This window comes from Lepidochelys kempii, chromosome 5 (genome assembly GCF_965140265.1).
Source record: "Lepidochelys kempii isolate rLepKem1 chromosome 5, rLepKem1.hap2, whole genome shotgun sequence".
Lineage (NCBI taxonomy): Eukaryota > Metazoa > Chordata > Testudines > Cheloniidae > Lepidochelys > Lepidochelys kempii.
This window is the reverse complement of record NC_133260.1, coordinates 19,584,806-19,602,772: the sequence shown is the minus strand read 5'-3', so window position 1 is coordinate 19,602,772 and position 17,967 is coordinate 19,584,806. Positions and strand designations below refer to the sequence as shown.

The 17,967-nt window shown below is 37.9% G+C and overlaps 1 protein-coding gene across 14 annotated transcripts in view; it reads left to right on the top strand.

The window, feature by feature from the left end:
* Window positions 1–17,967, top strand: part of TCF4 (transcription factor 4) — a 315,108-nt gene that overhangs the window by 192,063 nt on the left and 105,078 nt on the right. For all 14 annotated transcript variants that reach the window (XM_073343585.1, XM_073343588.1, XM_073343590.1 and 11 more), the window contains 2 exons: window positions 2,145–2,274; window positions 2,942–2,991. In XM_073343585.1, coding sequence (XP_073199686.1) covers window positions 2,145–2,274; window positions 2,942–2,991 — 180 coding nt within the window. The remainder of the gene's footprint in view (window positions 1–2,144; window positions 2,275–2,941; window positions 2,992–17,967) is intronic.

The window sequence follows — 17,967 nt, the reverse complement described above, 5'->3', positions numbered from 1 at the left end:
ATTAACCAAGATTCATTTTATTTTTACAAAAATTCAAACTCCATTTTTATGTATAATCTTAAAAAAAAATCAAATTACATCTAGTCGGATGTATGTAGAAAGCTCTAAGGCTGGTTGTGAGTTAAATCTTTCAGACCACTAGCCACTAGACACATGGATAATCCATGTACAGATTAGCTGATCCGTCTTCATGTGAAAAATGTATGTATGATAAAAAATACATGGTTGAGTTGGATTTTTGTGGCTAGCAGTCTTTCATTCCAGAATGAATTATTCAATAAAAGACATTCAATAAAATTATACATTCAATAGTATATTCAGAATGAGTTGATAACTTTTTTCAGGGAATTTTGTATGTGTTTCTTTGCCATTATGTGACTCACTTGCGAACATTTTTGTCAGTGCAGGTGTATATTAAAAAGAGCATAGCCACCACAGGTGTATATTAAATAATTGCTAAATGTAAAGATATTAGCAACAAGAAAGTTGAGACTAACATTCTCACATTTTTAAAACCTGTGTAAATTACATCCTCTTGGAATTTCTATAATGCCAAATGCTAGACAGCTTATTATGTAAAAAGCCCTAAAATAGAATCAATCAAGGATTACTTGTTGATAACCCATTAGTTATGTACACATTGCTCATCTGGAATAAAAGTAAGATAGTTTTATAGAATCAAAAGTTATCTTTGGATGTTTCTAGAAGTACAGTTAGCGAATAAGGATGTTTTAATTTCTGATTTTCCAGTTCATGGGTCATATTTGACCAACTGCTTTCATTAGAAGACATGCCACTTTGTTGAGCTATTTAGGAATTAAAAAGACTGTCTTAATTTAAAACAAGGAGCCTTTGTTTTAGTTGGTGACTGCCTTGTGAAATTTTTCAGTTCTCAGCGGGTTAACCAGGGAACAGGGGCAGAGTCATAATTGGCCTATTTAGAGTATTTTGCATGTGAATAGTGTGTTAGTGAAGCATTACTAAGTCTGTTGTGAGTGACATGGTGATTAGAATTTAGATTAGGGAAAACACATTCTGTACTTTATCAAGTACAGTAATTAGTTCAGTCAGTAAAAGTTGATTACAAGTAACGATAAAGTTAGATTTTTGGTACTTAATTTTAAAATTTCTTTATTAAATGGTAAATTTGTTCTTAATATAAATGGTAGTATCTATACCTGTTTTATTGCATATCAGAATAATTAAAAGAACAATGTGTTCAGTGCAGAGTATAATCAGGGGATTTATATATTATGGGTAAGTTTCAATGTAGTTTATAGCAAATAGAATCTTACTCTTAGAAAATTGTTCTTCTTTCATACTCTCTTACAGATTAAAATTTGTCTTTTATTGTGGTCAGATACTGTTTCCTGCTATTTCATAGAAACTAGAGTCCTTTCTTGACTGAGTAGATTTTGCATTTGTGGATGTGTATCTTGTTAGTTATAATGCAAACATGAACAAGATATACTTAAAAAGTCCTTTGCTGCTGCTGCTCTCCAATAACCTGAGATATTTGGGGTTACTTGTTTCCCAATAACTTGGCAAATTAGCCAGGTTTTTTTTAGCAATGTGTAATTTTATTTTTACATTGTAATCAAATATTGTGTACTTAGCGTGTATATTTTGTATGGTATCTGCTTTGTATATTTCATGCCCAGACATGAAAATCTTCGATATAGTCAGATAGTCAATGTAGTAACTATTTTAATACACACTGAACCATAACATTAGCAACATGATAAAGGTTTTTTTGTTACCAAAAATATGTTCACAGGCACATTTTGTCTGTTGTGAAGAAAATGAATAGTACTCAAATATATTTCCTCAATGTAGCTTCAAAAGTTTGTGCTAAACAGTGATCGTATTTGCAGAAAAAGGCATAAGTCTACTTCAAATGTAAGTAATTCTAGGTTTTTTGTTTTTTTTTAAAAAAAGAAATTACTCTATAAAGCATCCTTAGCAAAGGGAAAGACCCTGAACTGGAAATGTTTAATACTGTGTATTTTAAAAACTTGGAGGCTCTTAAATAGTATTTCAGTTTGCTTCATGCAGGTTTCTTTACATTGTTATTTTAAGCAATAAGAAATGGCTAATGGCCGGGAAAGTTAGATTTCACAATATCTATTTTTAAAATCTTTTAGCAAAGTCTCCTTGGAGGTGACATGGATATTGGCAACCCAGGAGCTCTCTCACCCACCAAACCTGGCTCTCAGTACTATCAGTATTCTAGCAATAACCCCCGAAGGAGGCCTCTTCACAGTACTTCTATGGGTGAGTTACTTCGTCTTGAACTTTTTTTTCCCCATTAAAAAATAACAATTGAAATTTCATTTTATTTAACAACATTTTATAGTAAAAGCAATAATTTAACTGAAAACGACAGAGCATGCTTGTACTTTCAGCTGACAATACAAACGGGATTTTTTTAATGTTAGCTGATTCTTTGCTTCCCCTTGGTTGCACACACAAGGGTCCTTTTTAAAACAAAACCATGGTAAGGAGGGAACAAATTATCTAACACACTAAATCTACACGTTCACTATTTCCCAGCAACTTTCCATCAAACTTCCTGATCTCAGTAAGTAGCAATGGTGTCCATTTTATTTTACCAAAATGCTAGAAGTCTAGACTAAAGCTGGAAAAAGCATAATCAGGTAGCTTGTTGTTCAGCAAATTTCAAAGAAAACATGTCTTACAATGACAGGTTTCAGGGTAGCAGCCGTGTTAGTCTGTATTCGCAAAAAGAAAAGGAGTACTTGTGGCACCTTAGAGACTAACAAATTTATTTGCGCATAAGCTTTCGTGAGCTGCAGCTCACTTCATCGGATGCATTCAGTGGAAAATACAGTGGGGAGATTTATATACATAGAGAACATGAAACAATGGGTGTTACGTGTTTTAACAATGTCTTATAATGGCATTTTATCTTTTTTTTCAGAAGTACAAACAAAGAAAGTTCGAAAAGTTCCTCCAGGTTTACCATCATCAGTAAGTACTGCTTGTCTGCCAAGCTTGTTTGTGTTGTCTTTTGCTTTGTTTGATCAAAAGGGGTTATAAATGAATCCAATTCCAAGCTCATAGAGCATTTATCAATAAAGACTGTAGACAAGGTAGGGATAGTCTAAAAATCTTGTCACTTGACTAAACTTTGAAGTGATTAATTACACGATGAGGACAAATGTTTCTTGGTCATGTTGATTTTCAGCAGGGAAAACTCCAAAGAGAGCTCTGGAAAGATGCCTGAAGTTTGGGTAGTTACCTGTATGTGGCTCTGGATAGAATGAGCATTAGTTTCACGTGTTGGTTAACTTCTTTGTCAGTATTATGATGATTTATGGATTTGCATTTTAAAAGAGATTTGTGGAAAGGATTTATGAGAAATTTACATGGGTCTAAGCCCAGAATACAGGGAGAACATCTTTATTTTCTACTGAGGTACCTGAATTAGAGTTATAAAAGTAACTGCATCGATAGCTGTCTGAATGTGTGATACCAGGTGTCAACCAGTGGAATCCAGCTGTTGCCAAAGGCATTAGGGGTTATTTAATAAATAAAGATATAGTCAATAATTACCCAGATTCCCACTCTCCTCCTGCACCAAATATGATATATACTTGTAATGAATATCCTTGATTAACTTTTTTGTGGGAATATGGATACTATCTCAGCTAAAAAGATACATTTTTTTCAATGCTTACCTTGAAATCTATATCACAGGCAATTAAACGCTGAAAAGTCTTTTCAGCGGTATATAATCGTTTCTTATGTGATCCAAATAACTTTTCATTTGATTTATCTCGTCTACCAAAATTTGATAGATTCTTCTTTTTCGTCTTCTTTTTATTTTTACTGAAAAAAAACTTAACAAATGTATATTGCAGTTTTTAAAAGTATTTATCTCGGCATAATGTACTGTAAATTTATAATAGCCTTAATAGAGATGATAAAGTATTACAATAAATATAGCTTGTAAGTTTTAGTTGGCAAAGAATTATATTTTTCTCTGCATCTTTCTATTAGTTTTGTTTGTGCTGCACTATTATATAGGTTGATAAAGCATTACATCTGTGCTAAAATATATTGGATAGATTTTCAATCAATAGCTGTAAACAAAAAAAATCTTATACTGAAAAACGGACAACTTTTTTCACGTCATAACCATATTTCCATTATCTATAAATGTGTGTATTAGGAAGACTTAAGTGGTAATCAGTCTTGCAGAATATATGAACAAATTAACATGTTAATCTGAGATGGACTTTTTGTTTTTATTGTAAACCCAATTAAAATTGAAGTTTACAAACGAACATGTTTTAAAGAGGCACATTTACTCCTGTGAATGTGAGAAACTATAGTCTCACTACTACTTATCTTAGAAATAATAAAATTGAAATCTGAAAGGGACAGACTATGAATATCACCATTTAAATATGAGAGGCGAGGTGGCTGAGGTAATAATATCTTTCATTGGACCCACTCCTGTTGGTGAGAGAGACAAGCTTAGAAGAGCTCTGTGTAAATCTGAAAGCTTGTCTCTCTAGCCATCAAAAGTGGGTCCAATAAAAGATATTACCTCACCTACCTTGTCTCTCCAATATCCTGGGACCAACATGGCTACAACAACACTGCATACAATTAATTTAAATGTTCCAGTTATTGTTTTCTTTGTGATATTGGACATATGTGAATATGTATCATTTTATTGTTGAAATACGGAAATTGTGAAAACAAATTTGCTAGTAATAGACATTTTTTATTAAAAAGTCACTGTACCTATTTTTAAAGTTTACTTAGCTATGTATTTTTACTGGCCTTTTACAGAAATAGTTAATATCCCCTCAAAGGTTTTTGTGAGTGTTTTATGCTTGAAGTTAGCCGTGGATTTAATTTAGATGAAACTTTAACTTTTAATAGCTTATATGACAACTTCAAATGATATATTCCTCACAGCTGTTTACATTTTGAAGCAAGCCAGTACATAATATGGATAATATTAAATACAGTGGAATGTACCTTTGAATGTTCTGAAATGGCAGAATAGCTTTGTGCTGTAAAAGCCACATACTTGCAGAGTAAGGCAGAAATGCTTAAAGATGCAGTGCTCTATTTTCTATCTTATATTTAAAATTAACAATTTGCTTTTTCCAGGATTCAGAATTTCGCATATTTCTTTCTGATACACAGTCTATTTGTGTGCTATATTGTTTGTTTTCTACTTGCTTAATCATTGTCATACAACAATTTCTTATGAATTAAAAATATTTCCCTGTAGACAGCTGACCACTTCAGGACAATTACACTGATACTGTTATATTCTTGTCATAAGGAGAGAGTTTTATTATGATGGTGTCTGCAGTCTAGTCTCACTGTGGAGATAAGGTTGGTAGGTGTTTCTGTTAGAAACCTCTACAGTCAGGGGCTTAAAACTCTGCAGTGAAAGTTTGCTTTGGGCAGATTCTGAACTTACAAGAACCAGAAGCATTTGACTTTTTTGCACAATGGTATCAAAACTCTTCCTCGTTTAAACCTTTTTTAAAAAATTCTATTTTACATTATTGAAATACTTAACCTTTTAAACTCTCATAAAACCTGTTTGTTTGTTTTTTAAATAAGATTTCTAGGCCAAATAATTCTTAAGGTGGACTATACACCCTTAAGTTTGTGAAATTTGAAATTGTGTTTTACTAGGTGTACAGTAAACAAAACAAAACCCGCAACCTCCCCCACTCATTTTTCCCCCAAATACTTTAATTGTACAGTGTTACCTAATCAGAATATGTGATAAATTAAATGTAAATATTCAGTGACAAGAATATAACAAAGATTCTTAGAGATGCATAACATAAGTGTGTTTGTATAAATATAACTTTGGCTTTGTGCTATACATTAATATGTATCATGAGAAACCATTTGCAAACTTCATAGATTTAATCTGAACCATTGTCATCTCTAAAAGAATAATGCATCTTTTAAAAGGATCAGAGTTTATGTATGTGATACATCTTGCAACATTAGCCTAGATGGGACTGTTATGTTGGATAAACAATAGGCATTTATAAATTGAGTAAATAGATTACATTGTATTTAGCTGATAGGATGAAAATATTATTGTCTTTCTATTAAAATGCTTGTATTAAATTGGTCTCAGTATTATTTATACGATGGGTTACAAAGGATTTTGGGGAGCAGTTTCAGCTGGTTGAATATATAAATGCTCTTACACAAAATTTCTGCAATTGGTTGTAAAAAATACATTGTCTCTTGCTTTTACTGAAAATGATGGTTGATTTTGAATGCAAAGGCAATTAAACTGTAAAAATAATCAGAGTTCAAATAATATATCAAATAGGTTCTGAGTTAAACACAAAGTCAAGAAGTTCAGAGTTAAGGCTCAAATGTCATCTTTAAAAATTCACCCTATTGTGACAAGGTGCATTCCAAACAGTGCATGATCTGCCTTGTCTTTATTCAGAAACACTGCAGTGGCTGTGGGGGAAAGAAAACATAAGTCTGGCCTCCACAGCAAGCCCCAGTCTGGCTGAATGAATGAATGAATGACACTTTTCATCTTACGATCTCAAAGCACTTTATCAGCACTGTGTATCTGAGCCCTTATTGCAGCTGAAGTGCAGCCACCGTTGGGGACTGTAGATACGTTTCATTGCAAGAAGAGGACAAACTTGTAACTTGGGGTGGAATAATATTTTTCAACCCTAAAAACTGGATTTAAATAAGTATACAAGTCCCAGAATGTTATTTCATACCAACATATTCTATACTTACCAAATATTATGTTACCTAATCAATCTTCCTAGGTAAATCAGCATGCTATTTCACATAGCATGTACAAAATATCTTTCCGTAACACATTCACGTTGCCCTTTGTGAAGAATATCTCCACTTCTTCTGTTTTCATGGTTTCAGGAACTCGTGCCAATTTCAAATTTCAAGTCTGGATTTGTTTTCCACATCGTCAGTTTGACCTAGTTTTCAGAACATTGTATTGGTAGTTAGGAGATCTAGATTCTGTTCCTCACTCTTCTTGGCTTTTGGTGTTAATTTGAGCATGTCACAACATTTTTGTGCCTCAGTTTCGTATGTAAATAGGGTGACAGTACTTCCTTTGACTCTCTGGATTATAATCTCTTGGGACAAGAAGTGTCTCTTAGTATGTCCTTGTATAATGCCTAGCATAAAGGGACCGAGACCTCTGGGTGTGTAGGTTCGCCACTCCAGTCCAATGGGGGCTGCGGGAAGGGCAGCCAGCGCGTCCTTCGGCCCGTGCCGCTTCCCGCAGCTCCCATTGGCTGAGAACGGCGAACCGCAGCCAGTGGGAGCTGCGATCAGCTGAACCTGCAGACGCGGCAGGTAAACAAACCGGCCTGGCCTGCCAGGGGTTTTCCCTCAACAAGTGGCACCCCTAGTTTGGAAACCACTGGTAGATACAGCGTAGAGCACTTCCAGTATCTTCTGCACTATTGAAAGGAAGATATGTTCTCTGCCTCAGTGAATTTATGATCTAAACTGGACACAGACAAAATAGTTATGGCACATAATACACCAGATGAAAGTTCAGTCTCTTAGCCCTGTGGGCATGTTGGGGAAAATCGTTCTTGCAAGTCTTTGTGAGACAAGTGTGCTTTAAAAAGGGATGTGAATGGAGCATGGTCATATGGAAGAAGGGAAAAAATGGCATTGCAAGCTTAGGATGTGGAATGAAAGAAAATGTGAAAATGAGACTAGAAAGAAAGAGAGAGCAGTTAGAAGGGATATTTTGGAGGAGCCTACTGGATGAGTAGTATACAGAAATAAAGAACAAAGATATATGCTGTGTGGTGAATTGAGTAAAGCCTTAAGGGTCAGGTTAGAGTTTAAGGTTTAAGCAGATTTGAGGTTTCATAAGCTTAAGTGCCATCCACCACAACGACTTTGTACCCGAGAACTAAAGGTCTATGCAGGTCTTAAAACCTACTAGCTATTGCAACAGCTGCCAGGAACAGAGTAAAAAAGTTGAGGATAACTTTAAAAGGACTGAAGAGGGAGAAGCTCAGAAAAAGAGAAATCACAGCATTCCCTCCAGACACTCATATGCTCTAGTGAGGCTTGTGGCTGCTGAGGATGAAACCAGGTCACCATTTCAAACAAAGACTGCTTGTAAGTTTTCCAAGTCTTAAGTTATCTTTCTCTGTAATAAAGCTTTCCAGTAACATGAACAAGCCTACTTGATATCTTTAGTATTCTGATTTTCTCTCTTCTGTGTGGTGTGATTTTAGTCTTACAAATCGTGTTATTAAAAGCAATAATTATTGCATCTGATGAAGTGAGCTGTAGCTCATGAAAGCTTATGCACAAATAAATTGGTTAGTCTCTAAGGTGCCACAAGTACTCCTTTTCTTTTTGCGAATACAGACTAACATGGCTGCTACTCTGAAACCTGTATAATTCAGTAGTTCTCAACCATCTCCATCCTGGGATCTTCTTTTCGCCATCAGAACTGTGATGTTTTGGGGATCACCTAGGCCAGTGAGGGCTTCTATCACCACTTGCCCTATAGCTTGGAGAGCCTAAACGCTGTGCTGCTATGGCTCAGATTCTTGACACTAGTACCCAGCCCATAATCACAGGGTCTCACCCTGGCTTCTGCCAGCCTAGTTATGCCTTGAAAGGTGACATCAACAGCCCTTCCAGTCCTGTGTCTCCTGGCTGGAGCCTGGGCTTTAGGATTTTTCAGGGTGGGAGATCTGAGCCCAGAAGTCTACACAGAAATGAAACAGCCCCGCAGCTCGAGCCCTGTGAACTGAAGTTGGCTGGCATGGGCCAGCCGTGGGTTTTTCTTTGCTTGTAGACACAGCCTATATTAGATATGATCCACTTTCTAATACAAGTTACCTGTTCCCTTTTTACATTTCCCCAACATATCCCCTAAGTGAATGGGGGATCCAGTGTTTCACAAAAAGAAAAGGAGTACTTGTGGCACCTTAGAGACTAACCAATTTATTTGAGCATAAGCTTTCGTGAGCTATAGCTCACTTCACAGACAGCTTCCTACCTAGAGGTTGGCTCTCAGTTTCTGGTTGCCTTTCACTTCAGACCCCTTCCATTTTAAAAGGGTTTGCAGTTTGTTTTTTCTTCAGTCATTATAGATATTCAAAGTGGGGAAATCCCTAATTGTCTCAATGTCTTCCCATTAACTCTAATGGTCCATCAGTTGTCTCTTCCTGGGTTGTACCAAGCTAAGTGCTTGGAGCTCTTCTCATCTGGTTGGGGAAGCAGCCCCTGACTGACCAGCACCTGCTGGAAGGTGAAGGTGAAACTGCACCACCAATTATAAGCACAGTTTTCTCTCTATATACAAATACATAAATTCATAACCACAATCTATATTCATCTCATAATGGCCATCAAGTTCAGAACATTACAAGAGTTTGTAAAAGACTTTACACAATATACTTTTATAATACAGTACTGCAGTATGCAGTTAGTTGCTTTGACTACTTATTTTTGGGGTTTAAACCTGCTGAGTTCTCCCCTTGGAGTGTCTGGAGCCTGACTGTCACAAGGTCCATCCCAGGATCCCTTGGCCATCTGGGTGGTGCTTCCTTCTGGAAGAGTAGGGATGTTGCAATCAGTTGATACCTGTTTTTGACCTTCCCAGGAGGAGATGCAATCCCCCAGGTTGAGCAGTCTATGTTATATGCTGTCTCTGGAGAGAAGCATTCAGAGTAAGCCAGTGCTGATCAGTGGAACATTCAGCAAAGGCAGAACCACTTTCAGCAAGAAAAATCCTGAAGTTTTTTCTGAGCTCTAGCAAGTTATTTAAAACTTTGCCCCATGCAAGTCAACAAATTTTGTTACGGAACAGGAGCTGCTGATGTTGAGTGCCCATTTCTTCCAATAAGATAGCGAAGAGGCTTTAATAGAGTTTGCAACTTTAACATTCTCATTAGGTACCTTTTCCAGATCCACTGGTATTGTCTTTGCCACCAAAGCTTCTTGGTCCAAATGGCTTGGAGTGCAATTCTAGTCACAAAGCCACTGTATTTGGTGTCATAGCTTGGGCTCCATCAATGAAAATACCAATAAAGCAAAGCAAAGCCAATCCAGATGCAAAAACTGATTTTTAAAGCTTCAGATTATTTTCTTCCTATCACGTTACCATGGCATTTCCTATCAGTGATAGAATCTCTGGGGGTGGCCCACTCATACCAGACAAATATTAAAAATAGGGCAGAAGAAGACACATCTGTAATGTCATCCAGTTGTATTGAGAAGTACAGGCTTCTTTTAAACAGCTGTTCCTAAACACTTGTAACTGTGTAATGAATTCATCAGCTGACTGCATCTTTGGCGAAGGAATCTACTTTGACTTCTCTGCAGATCAGTCAAGCAGATCCCAACATCCAAAATGCAGGGTGTGTTGAGTGTTTCCCTAATTATTTGAGGGATACCAGTAATGTGATGCTCAAAGAGCTTTCATTTATGGAACTGCCACTTAATAAAAGTCTTCTAATTTTGTATACCCATAAGCTTTCAGATGAAAAAGTCAGTGGGTTTCTTTTAGCAAAGATGGATGTTTGGTCTCCAAATGAGTCAATGGGCCCTCCTTTAAATGTCTGTAAGCATGCACCAGAGTCTTTTGCTAGCTACTGCAACAACTGCTTTGAAGTACTAGAGTAGCTGTCTTGGTCTGAGTTCATCAGAGAGGGAAGTCAGCCTGGAATCCATAGAAGAGGGAAGATAAGGAGGATGGCTGCAATGGCACTGCTGTCTGGCTCCATGGAACAGTGCAAGGAGCAGGCACTATCATCCAGGTATCTTGCCCGTGGGGGGCAAACTGGACACTCAAAAAAGCCAGCTGGTTCCAGCAGATCTGGGCCAATGTGTTGGGCACCTGGCTGCAATAAAACTGCAAAATGAAAAAATTCCAAATGCCGTGTTTGCAAGAGCATAGGGTCCACAGGGCCTTCGCTGAGATGAATGGGACCAGTTTGTACCTCTTACATTTATTCTTGCAGACTCTTGGCAGATTCAGTCAGGCATCACTGCATAGATTGACTCTTGGTTCATGCTTTCAAAGGTATTTCTATCACCATAAGGACTAGTCATTTTTTTAAAATAGAAGTTTTAAAAGTAGAGAAAAAGAGAGGAGGGGTTGTAGCCTGCCAGGTGGTCATGACAACTGACTCAGCACCCCATTGTGCTAAACACTGCACAACACATGGTAAGAGACACTCCTTGCCCTGAAGAGTTTACAGCCAAAACAAAGAGTAGGGGAAAGCAAATAGCTCACTTCTGTTGATGGAGAAAAAAGGCATAGAGACATTAGGTGACTTACCCAAAGCCTGTGATAGAGCCAGGTTTTGAAACCAGGTTTCTTCAGTCCCACTCTTAAGTACAAGACCATCCCTCCTCTTTATGCATCACATTTAAGGGTTGCCTTATTCATAGTGGAAGCATATTTCTTACATAATGTTGAGTATGCTTACACTCTTAAGAGCTTTGACCTCATTATCTGGGCAGAAAAGTGAGTGTATGACTCAGTCCCAGAGCCTAGGGAAACCTCTATCTTATTCCAAAGCCAAGATAATGAAAATGCTACTGTGATGCCACTTGGAATTTCCCTAAAGCTTAGGTCTGGTTGTGTGGGTTTCCTATGGGAAGGACATGTTAATGGATGGGAGGGAGAAGTCTGTGATAACTTTGCTGAGGAGAGCTGGGGAGCAGAGAACTAGGAGACATTCAGTTTATGCTTTCCCTGTATATTTGAACGTATGCTAATGTTAAACATTAGAGGAGGACTAAGCTATTCTTAAAAAGCCAGCCTTATGAATTGTCCTAAACCTTAGCTTCAGATATCCAATTTAACCAAATGGGAGTTTTTCAAATCAATTTGGATAAGTGTGTTTCCTATCTGTTCAAATGCTTCTGCTGCTGCCAGTGGTCTGCCCACTGTGAAATCTAACTCATAAAATGAACAGTTTGGTGGGTTCTCAGCATCATCACTGCTGGCAGCATCTTCTGGGCTGAATGCCATCTTCAGATGTCATGCATCCTGGGGTTCCCTGGGGTTAGAAGTGTGCAGTGTTTCTGGGTTATCACTGACCCAAGGAAGCCCTGAAATACTTGAGTTGAAAATGGCAGCAAGCCTAGCAGTGAATGCCAGACTTGCTGAAATCCCATTATGGATTTGGTAGAATATCAGCAAAGCTGGTGGGATCTATTAGGGGTATGTCTGAAATGACCTTCAGTTAGATCAGAGATGGAGGACGGATGAAGTGGAGAACGATAAAATATGCATAAAGAGTGTTGGGTTTCATGACTAGGTCCAGGTTAGGAGGAACAACCAGAGCACTCGGAAGGAAGGAAGCAGAATAGGGGGTTGGCTAGGAGGCGTTAGGTGATGGGTTGGGAAGAACGGCTAGGCACCGAATGGCTAGGCAGCAGTTCTGCGGAAAAGGACCTAGGGGTGACAGTGGACGAGAAGCTGGATATGAGTCAGCAGTGTGCCCTTGTTGCCAAGAAGGCCAATGGCATTTTGGGATGTATAAGTAGGGGCATAGCGAGCAGATCGAGGGACGTGATCGTTCCCCTCTATTCGACATTGGTGAGGCCTCATCTGGAGTACTGTGTCCAGTTTTGGGCCCCACACTTCAAGAAGGATGTGGATAAATTGGAGAGAGTCCAGCGAAGGGCAACAAAAATGATTAGGGGACTGGAACACATGAGTTATGAGGAGAGGCTGAGGGAGCTGGGATTGTTTAGCCTGCAGAAGAGAAGAATGAGGGGGGATTTGATAGCTGCTTTCAACTACCTGAAAGGGGGTTCCAAAGAGGATGGCTCTAGACTGTTCTCAATGGTAGCAGATGACAGAACGAGGAGTAATGGTCTCAAGTTGCAGTGGGGGAGGTTTAGATTGGATATTAGGAAAAACTTTTTCACTAAGAGGGTGGTGAAACACTGGAATGCGTTACCTAGGGAGGTGGTAGAATCTCCTTCCTTAGAGGTTTTTAAGGTCAGGCTTGACAAAGCCCTGGCTGGGATGATTTAACTGGGAATTGGTCCTGCTTTGAGCAGGGGGTTGGACTAGATGACCTTCTGGGGTCCCTTCCAACCCTGATATTCTATGATTCTATGATTCTATGAAAGAGGAACTAATTTGGGGATATTTGCTAGAACATTTTTATATAATTGAGTAAATAGTGAGGGTTGGTGAAGTGAGGGCTAAAGTGCTTAGCTAGCTCCACAGCAGTCTGGCTAGAGGACTACTGCAATGTGCTGCTGAGCACTGTGTGTAGTGCTCCTCTGCCTAAGAGCAGTGTATACGTTATTACAAGTGCTGACTAGTGTGGGCCACTCATAGCAGCTTATGGACATGTCCTCTGTTCTCAGAATCCCCATCACCGGTAGGCCATGTTATGCACCTCTCTGTATATACTTCATGCAACATCAGAGGACACCCATCATCCAATGCCCACATAACACACAGTGCTGCCTTACATCCTTTCTCAACCTTCTACACACTGTATCCCAGGGCAAAATCAAGCCCTTACTTCATTTTTTCATACGAACATTTCTAGTATGTTAACTTGAACGGGCACTTTTACAATTAGAAATCCTGTTTAGGGTTTTCTTGATTTGCAATATTTCTTTAAACTTTTTTCAAATACATTATTATATCAGAATCTACTGTAAACTAGTGAGTTGGTTGATTAAAAGATGTTCTGCTGAAAATTGTGGCACTGGAAAGTTTAAAGCATTTCTTTAGAGTCAAAGGTGCTTTGTGGTTTTTGTCCGTCCGTCTCCCCCCTCCCCCCACCTCAACACACTAAAATGCAGTGAAGCTGTTGATAAAACTGTGTGTGTGTTTAAATAAATTTTATATAATTCTTTAAACACACAATAGCATTTGAAACGAATGGTATGTTTTTTTACGCCTGGGCCTTAAATGTTTTAACTTCTAATAAAATGTAGTGCAAAATTCATACAGTTCTAAATATTTAACTGTTTGGGCCCAAAACAGCAGTAATGAAGGACTATTCTTAGCAGCTGGTAACACAGGCATATGGTTATTGTGGATTTTATTGTTTTGCTTGAGCATAGACTCCCTCTTCAGAGTAATGTAGGTAGTGCAGAGGACAGCAAAGTGTTTCTTATGGACTTAGGGGTTTGGCCATTGAATACAGAGGATTCCTAAATGCCTGCTATAAATTCAAACTGAAATACTGTAAGTACTCAGCATATTTTCTTTTCTTAGGCAGCACTTTTAGCATTGCTGTTTTTGCATAGCAGCATTTACTCTTCCTACTGGAATTATGGTTGTATTGGAGCCTGCATATTGCACCCTATTCATGGGGAGTTTGTACATATTCCTTGGGCTGAAACTTGATATGCAAACTTTCAGTGTAATGTATTTTCCCCTCTTTCATTAAAGCATATATATATATATATAGTGGAGCTCTCCTAGTGAAACAGAATTTTCTGAAATTCCCTATATAATAAAGAAGAATGAAAGGAGTGGTGACTCTGGACTTAGTGAAATTGCTTCATGAAACAAAAATTGTCACTATGGACCCGATCCTGCAAAGTGGCCATTGAAACCAGTGGAACTCCATTTGGGAATGTATGTATGCCCAGTCTTAAACTTTCACAGGATCTGTAAAGGCATTTCACTGTTCTGTTTTCTGTTTGTTGCTTTGTTTTGTTCAAATGGGACATGAATTGAATGTCTGCTGTAATGAAAAGAAATGGCTTATATACAAAGGAAAGAAAATGAGATTTGTAGATCCACCCTTAGGGTCATATTCTGCCTCTAGTTACACCCATTGAATCCCGGTGCTAACGGAGGAAGTCAGGGGGATTGCACGAGTGCAAATGAGGGAAGAATTTGGCACTTAGTCCTCTCTTTGAACTTGTGCTTTGGGGAATAATTTTTAGTACAAGACATTTAGAGAGGAAAAATGGCTCCTTTCTATTTCTTTCTCTATGTAGTAGGTAACTTCAGATTCTTTTAAATATTTCTAGTGGACAGTATTTGGGAATTCTGGTATTTGCTTTGGGAATTCTGTTCTTGGGAAGTCTTTTGTTTTAAATTTTTTATTCCATCCAAAAACTAAATGAATATGTAGAAGGGGGAAAGATCACATTAATGAAAAAGTTAATCATGAACTTTATGGGATCCTATCAACACCAGTCTGACTTACTTAATTTTGCTAGCAAAGTTCATGTAATTCTTTATATCACAATTCTTTATATATTTGCTGTAAAGTATTTTTACATTTTCACTGAAAAGGTAAATATGCAGAAATACTTTTTGTCATGATGATTAGATTAGATTTAAAAAAACCTGCACAAATTACACTAGTAATTATTAATGTGTTTAAATGTCTAGCGAAGCATCCATGAAATTTTCTTGCATAAAATGTAGTAGCCCTACAGTATCTTTTATATGTTTTTATTTTGAAAAGAATACAAAATGTTTGCCACTCCAAACAGATGGTTTAATCAACAGCTGAGGAAAAATCACCCTAAGCATTTTTATTGAAGCTAGAGATAGGCAGTATCCCTATACTTGGGCAATATCTCAGTGTGAAGGCCTTATAAAGACTTAGAAAAACAGACAAAACAAAAACAAATAAAATTACTTCATTTTGGTTGGGGGCGGGGGGCATTGGTATTTATTTGTTTTTACAAAGCTCAGTACTCGGGAGCAACCCTGCAATAAGTAGGGTTGTGTAGATAATGGAAAGAAATCAATTTCAGGAATGTAAAATCTTTGTTTTGAGATTCCAAGGGCATAATGATTCACAATAAGATGATTATTAAAGTTATGAAAAATACATCAACACTGTCCTTTTATTTTTTTTAATAGTAGGGCTTCCGCTGTAACCTTATCAGAATCCTGAGACTGTTGTACCCCATATTTTTCTAATTTTAACCACAATCCCTCCCCCCGCCCCAGAAACCTTCTGGCCCTGTGTCACTTTCACCAAGTCCTTAATTGGCCACAGGGGGTCACTGTTCAGTGACATGAGGCACTCCCTTCCCTGTAGGGGCCAAATGAGTTACTTAAGGAGCACTGAAACTCTGTGCTGGCTCAGGGAAAGACAGACCAGGGCTGGGTGTGTTAGCATCACACATAGCTGTTTGTGTTCTTGTTTCTGTCATAAATCAAAAATGGTTTAAAGGTTTCTAGTGTGTGATGAATTCCAAGCAGATAATAAAACTGTTTATACAGATGGTTTAGGAGCATTCAAAGACCTACTCAGTTCCTAGCCTGCATTCCTGTGTTACATTCTCATTGTAATGCTTCAGCTAAATTCTTAAACAGGGAAGTGTATCTGTCCACAAAAAGATTTGTTTAAAGGGTTTTAGATAACTTTAGTGTTTTAAACCAGATTTGCATATTTCCCTTGATTTGACTATGTTTCCAGATGAGAACATCTTTTCCCTGCCAAATGTAAGCCACAAAGTGATGACGCAAAGTTAAATTGTCTGGGTCAAGTCCAGTTTGGCTGAGTTAACCCCCTTCCCTTGAGTGGCCCTAGATTTGTATTTTGGTTTGCAGTGATACGATCTTTCTCAGCGAAAGTTTTGACGGTGCTGGGGTAGATTGGGTTTAGTCAGCCCTCATTTGTTGTCATTGCCACCTTGTGGATTACAAAAGATATTGGTCTTCAACAAACGTCCATTTAATTTTGGCTCTTTTATTGCAACCACACTTCAGCAGTGGTGTTTTAGAGTTCTTCACCAAAAAGATCCTCTAGTTTGCTCTACGACACCTCATTTTTCCACTCACAGTTCATTTATGATTCTGATGAGAGTGTTTTTTCAGGAAACACACATTTCACTTTTTGACCTAGGAGCATCTGTTAGAATTTTTTTTAATACTACTTTGGCATTCTGCAAGTGTTAATGTCTTTCATATCTGTTTAATGCTATTTAGGGATATTTATGATCACCTCTTGGTTACTTGGGGTAAAGTGTGTTGCAATTTTTTTCAAACAGACAGGAAAGCATTCATATGAGGAAACAGATTGCTTTAAACATGTGCTTCCTGTGACAGTAAAAAGAACAAATTGGATTTAACACTGTGTAATGAATGCATAAATGTGTATGTTTAAGCTTTTAAAAGCATTACATTTGGTTCTGGTCTAAACAAAAATCAAGAGTCACTTGTTAAAGAGGAGCAAAGTGGATTCAGAAATGTACAACCAAACCTGTTTATATTTCACAAAGCAGTTCTGATGCAATTTCCCCATTCAAATCCAGATTTTTTTTTCCTACCTTGGTCTTAGATTGGAAAATTTAGTCTTTGAGAGTCTCTTTCTGAAGAACTGCCCCAGTTGTGCATTACAGAAGTGAAATCATGAAAGGAAAATGTCGTTTTAGAGCTCTAGTTATTAAAATCACAAAATAGAGTCCCTGGATCAATCATTTTTATAAGGAGAACACAAAGAACATACAGATTGCAGATACCTGGAATAACACGAAGTAGCACATGTAGTGTCATATTAATATATTGTGTTTTAGTGAATTTGTTTCCATGGGTTGTCTCTGCCCCATATTTGCCTCTGAGGTTCATCCCATCCTAGTCCCTCCCCTCCCCCCCAGTGTTAACACCACAACTTCAAGGCTCTGCCTGATACCCACCATCCTTCATTCCAAAGACAGCTGGGCAGAGACACACATTCCCTTCCCCCCCCTCCCCCTTGGAGCATCCATAGTTTGTGGACATCTGATTCTTACGTTACACACTGAGGTACTAATATCAAAACAGATTACTTATAGTTGCACAGTAGGCTAGTGGGTTTTTTGGCCGACATGCATGAAACGAAATGGGCATGCTGCAGTCAGCTTGGCATCAAAGTGGGATAAAGGAAACAGGGGGAACAAAATCAGACTGTGAATACAGTAGCAGCCAATGGCTAACTTCCTCCCCTCCCCCACCCCGCCCTTACACAGGGC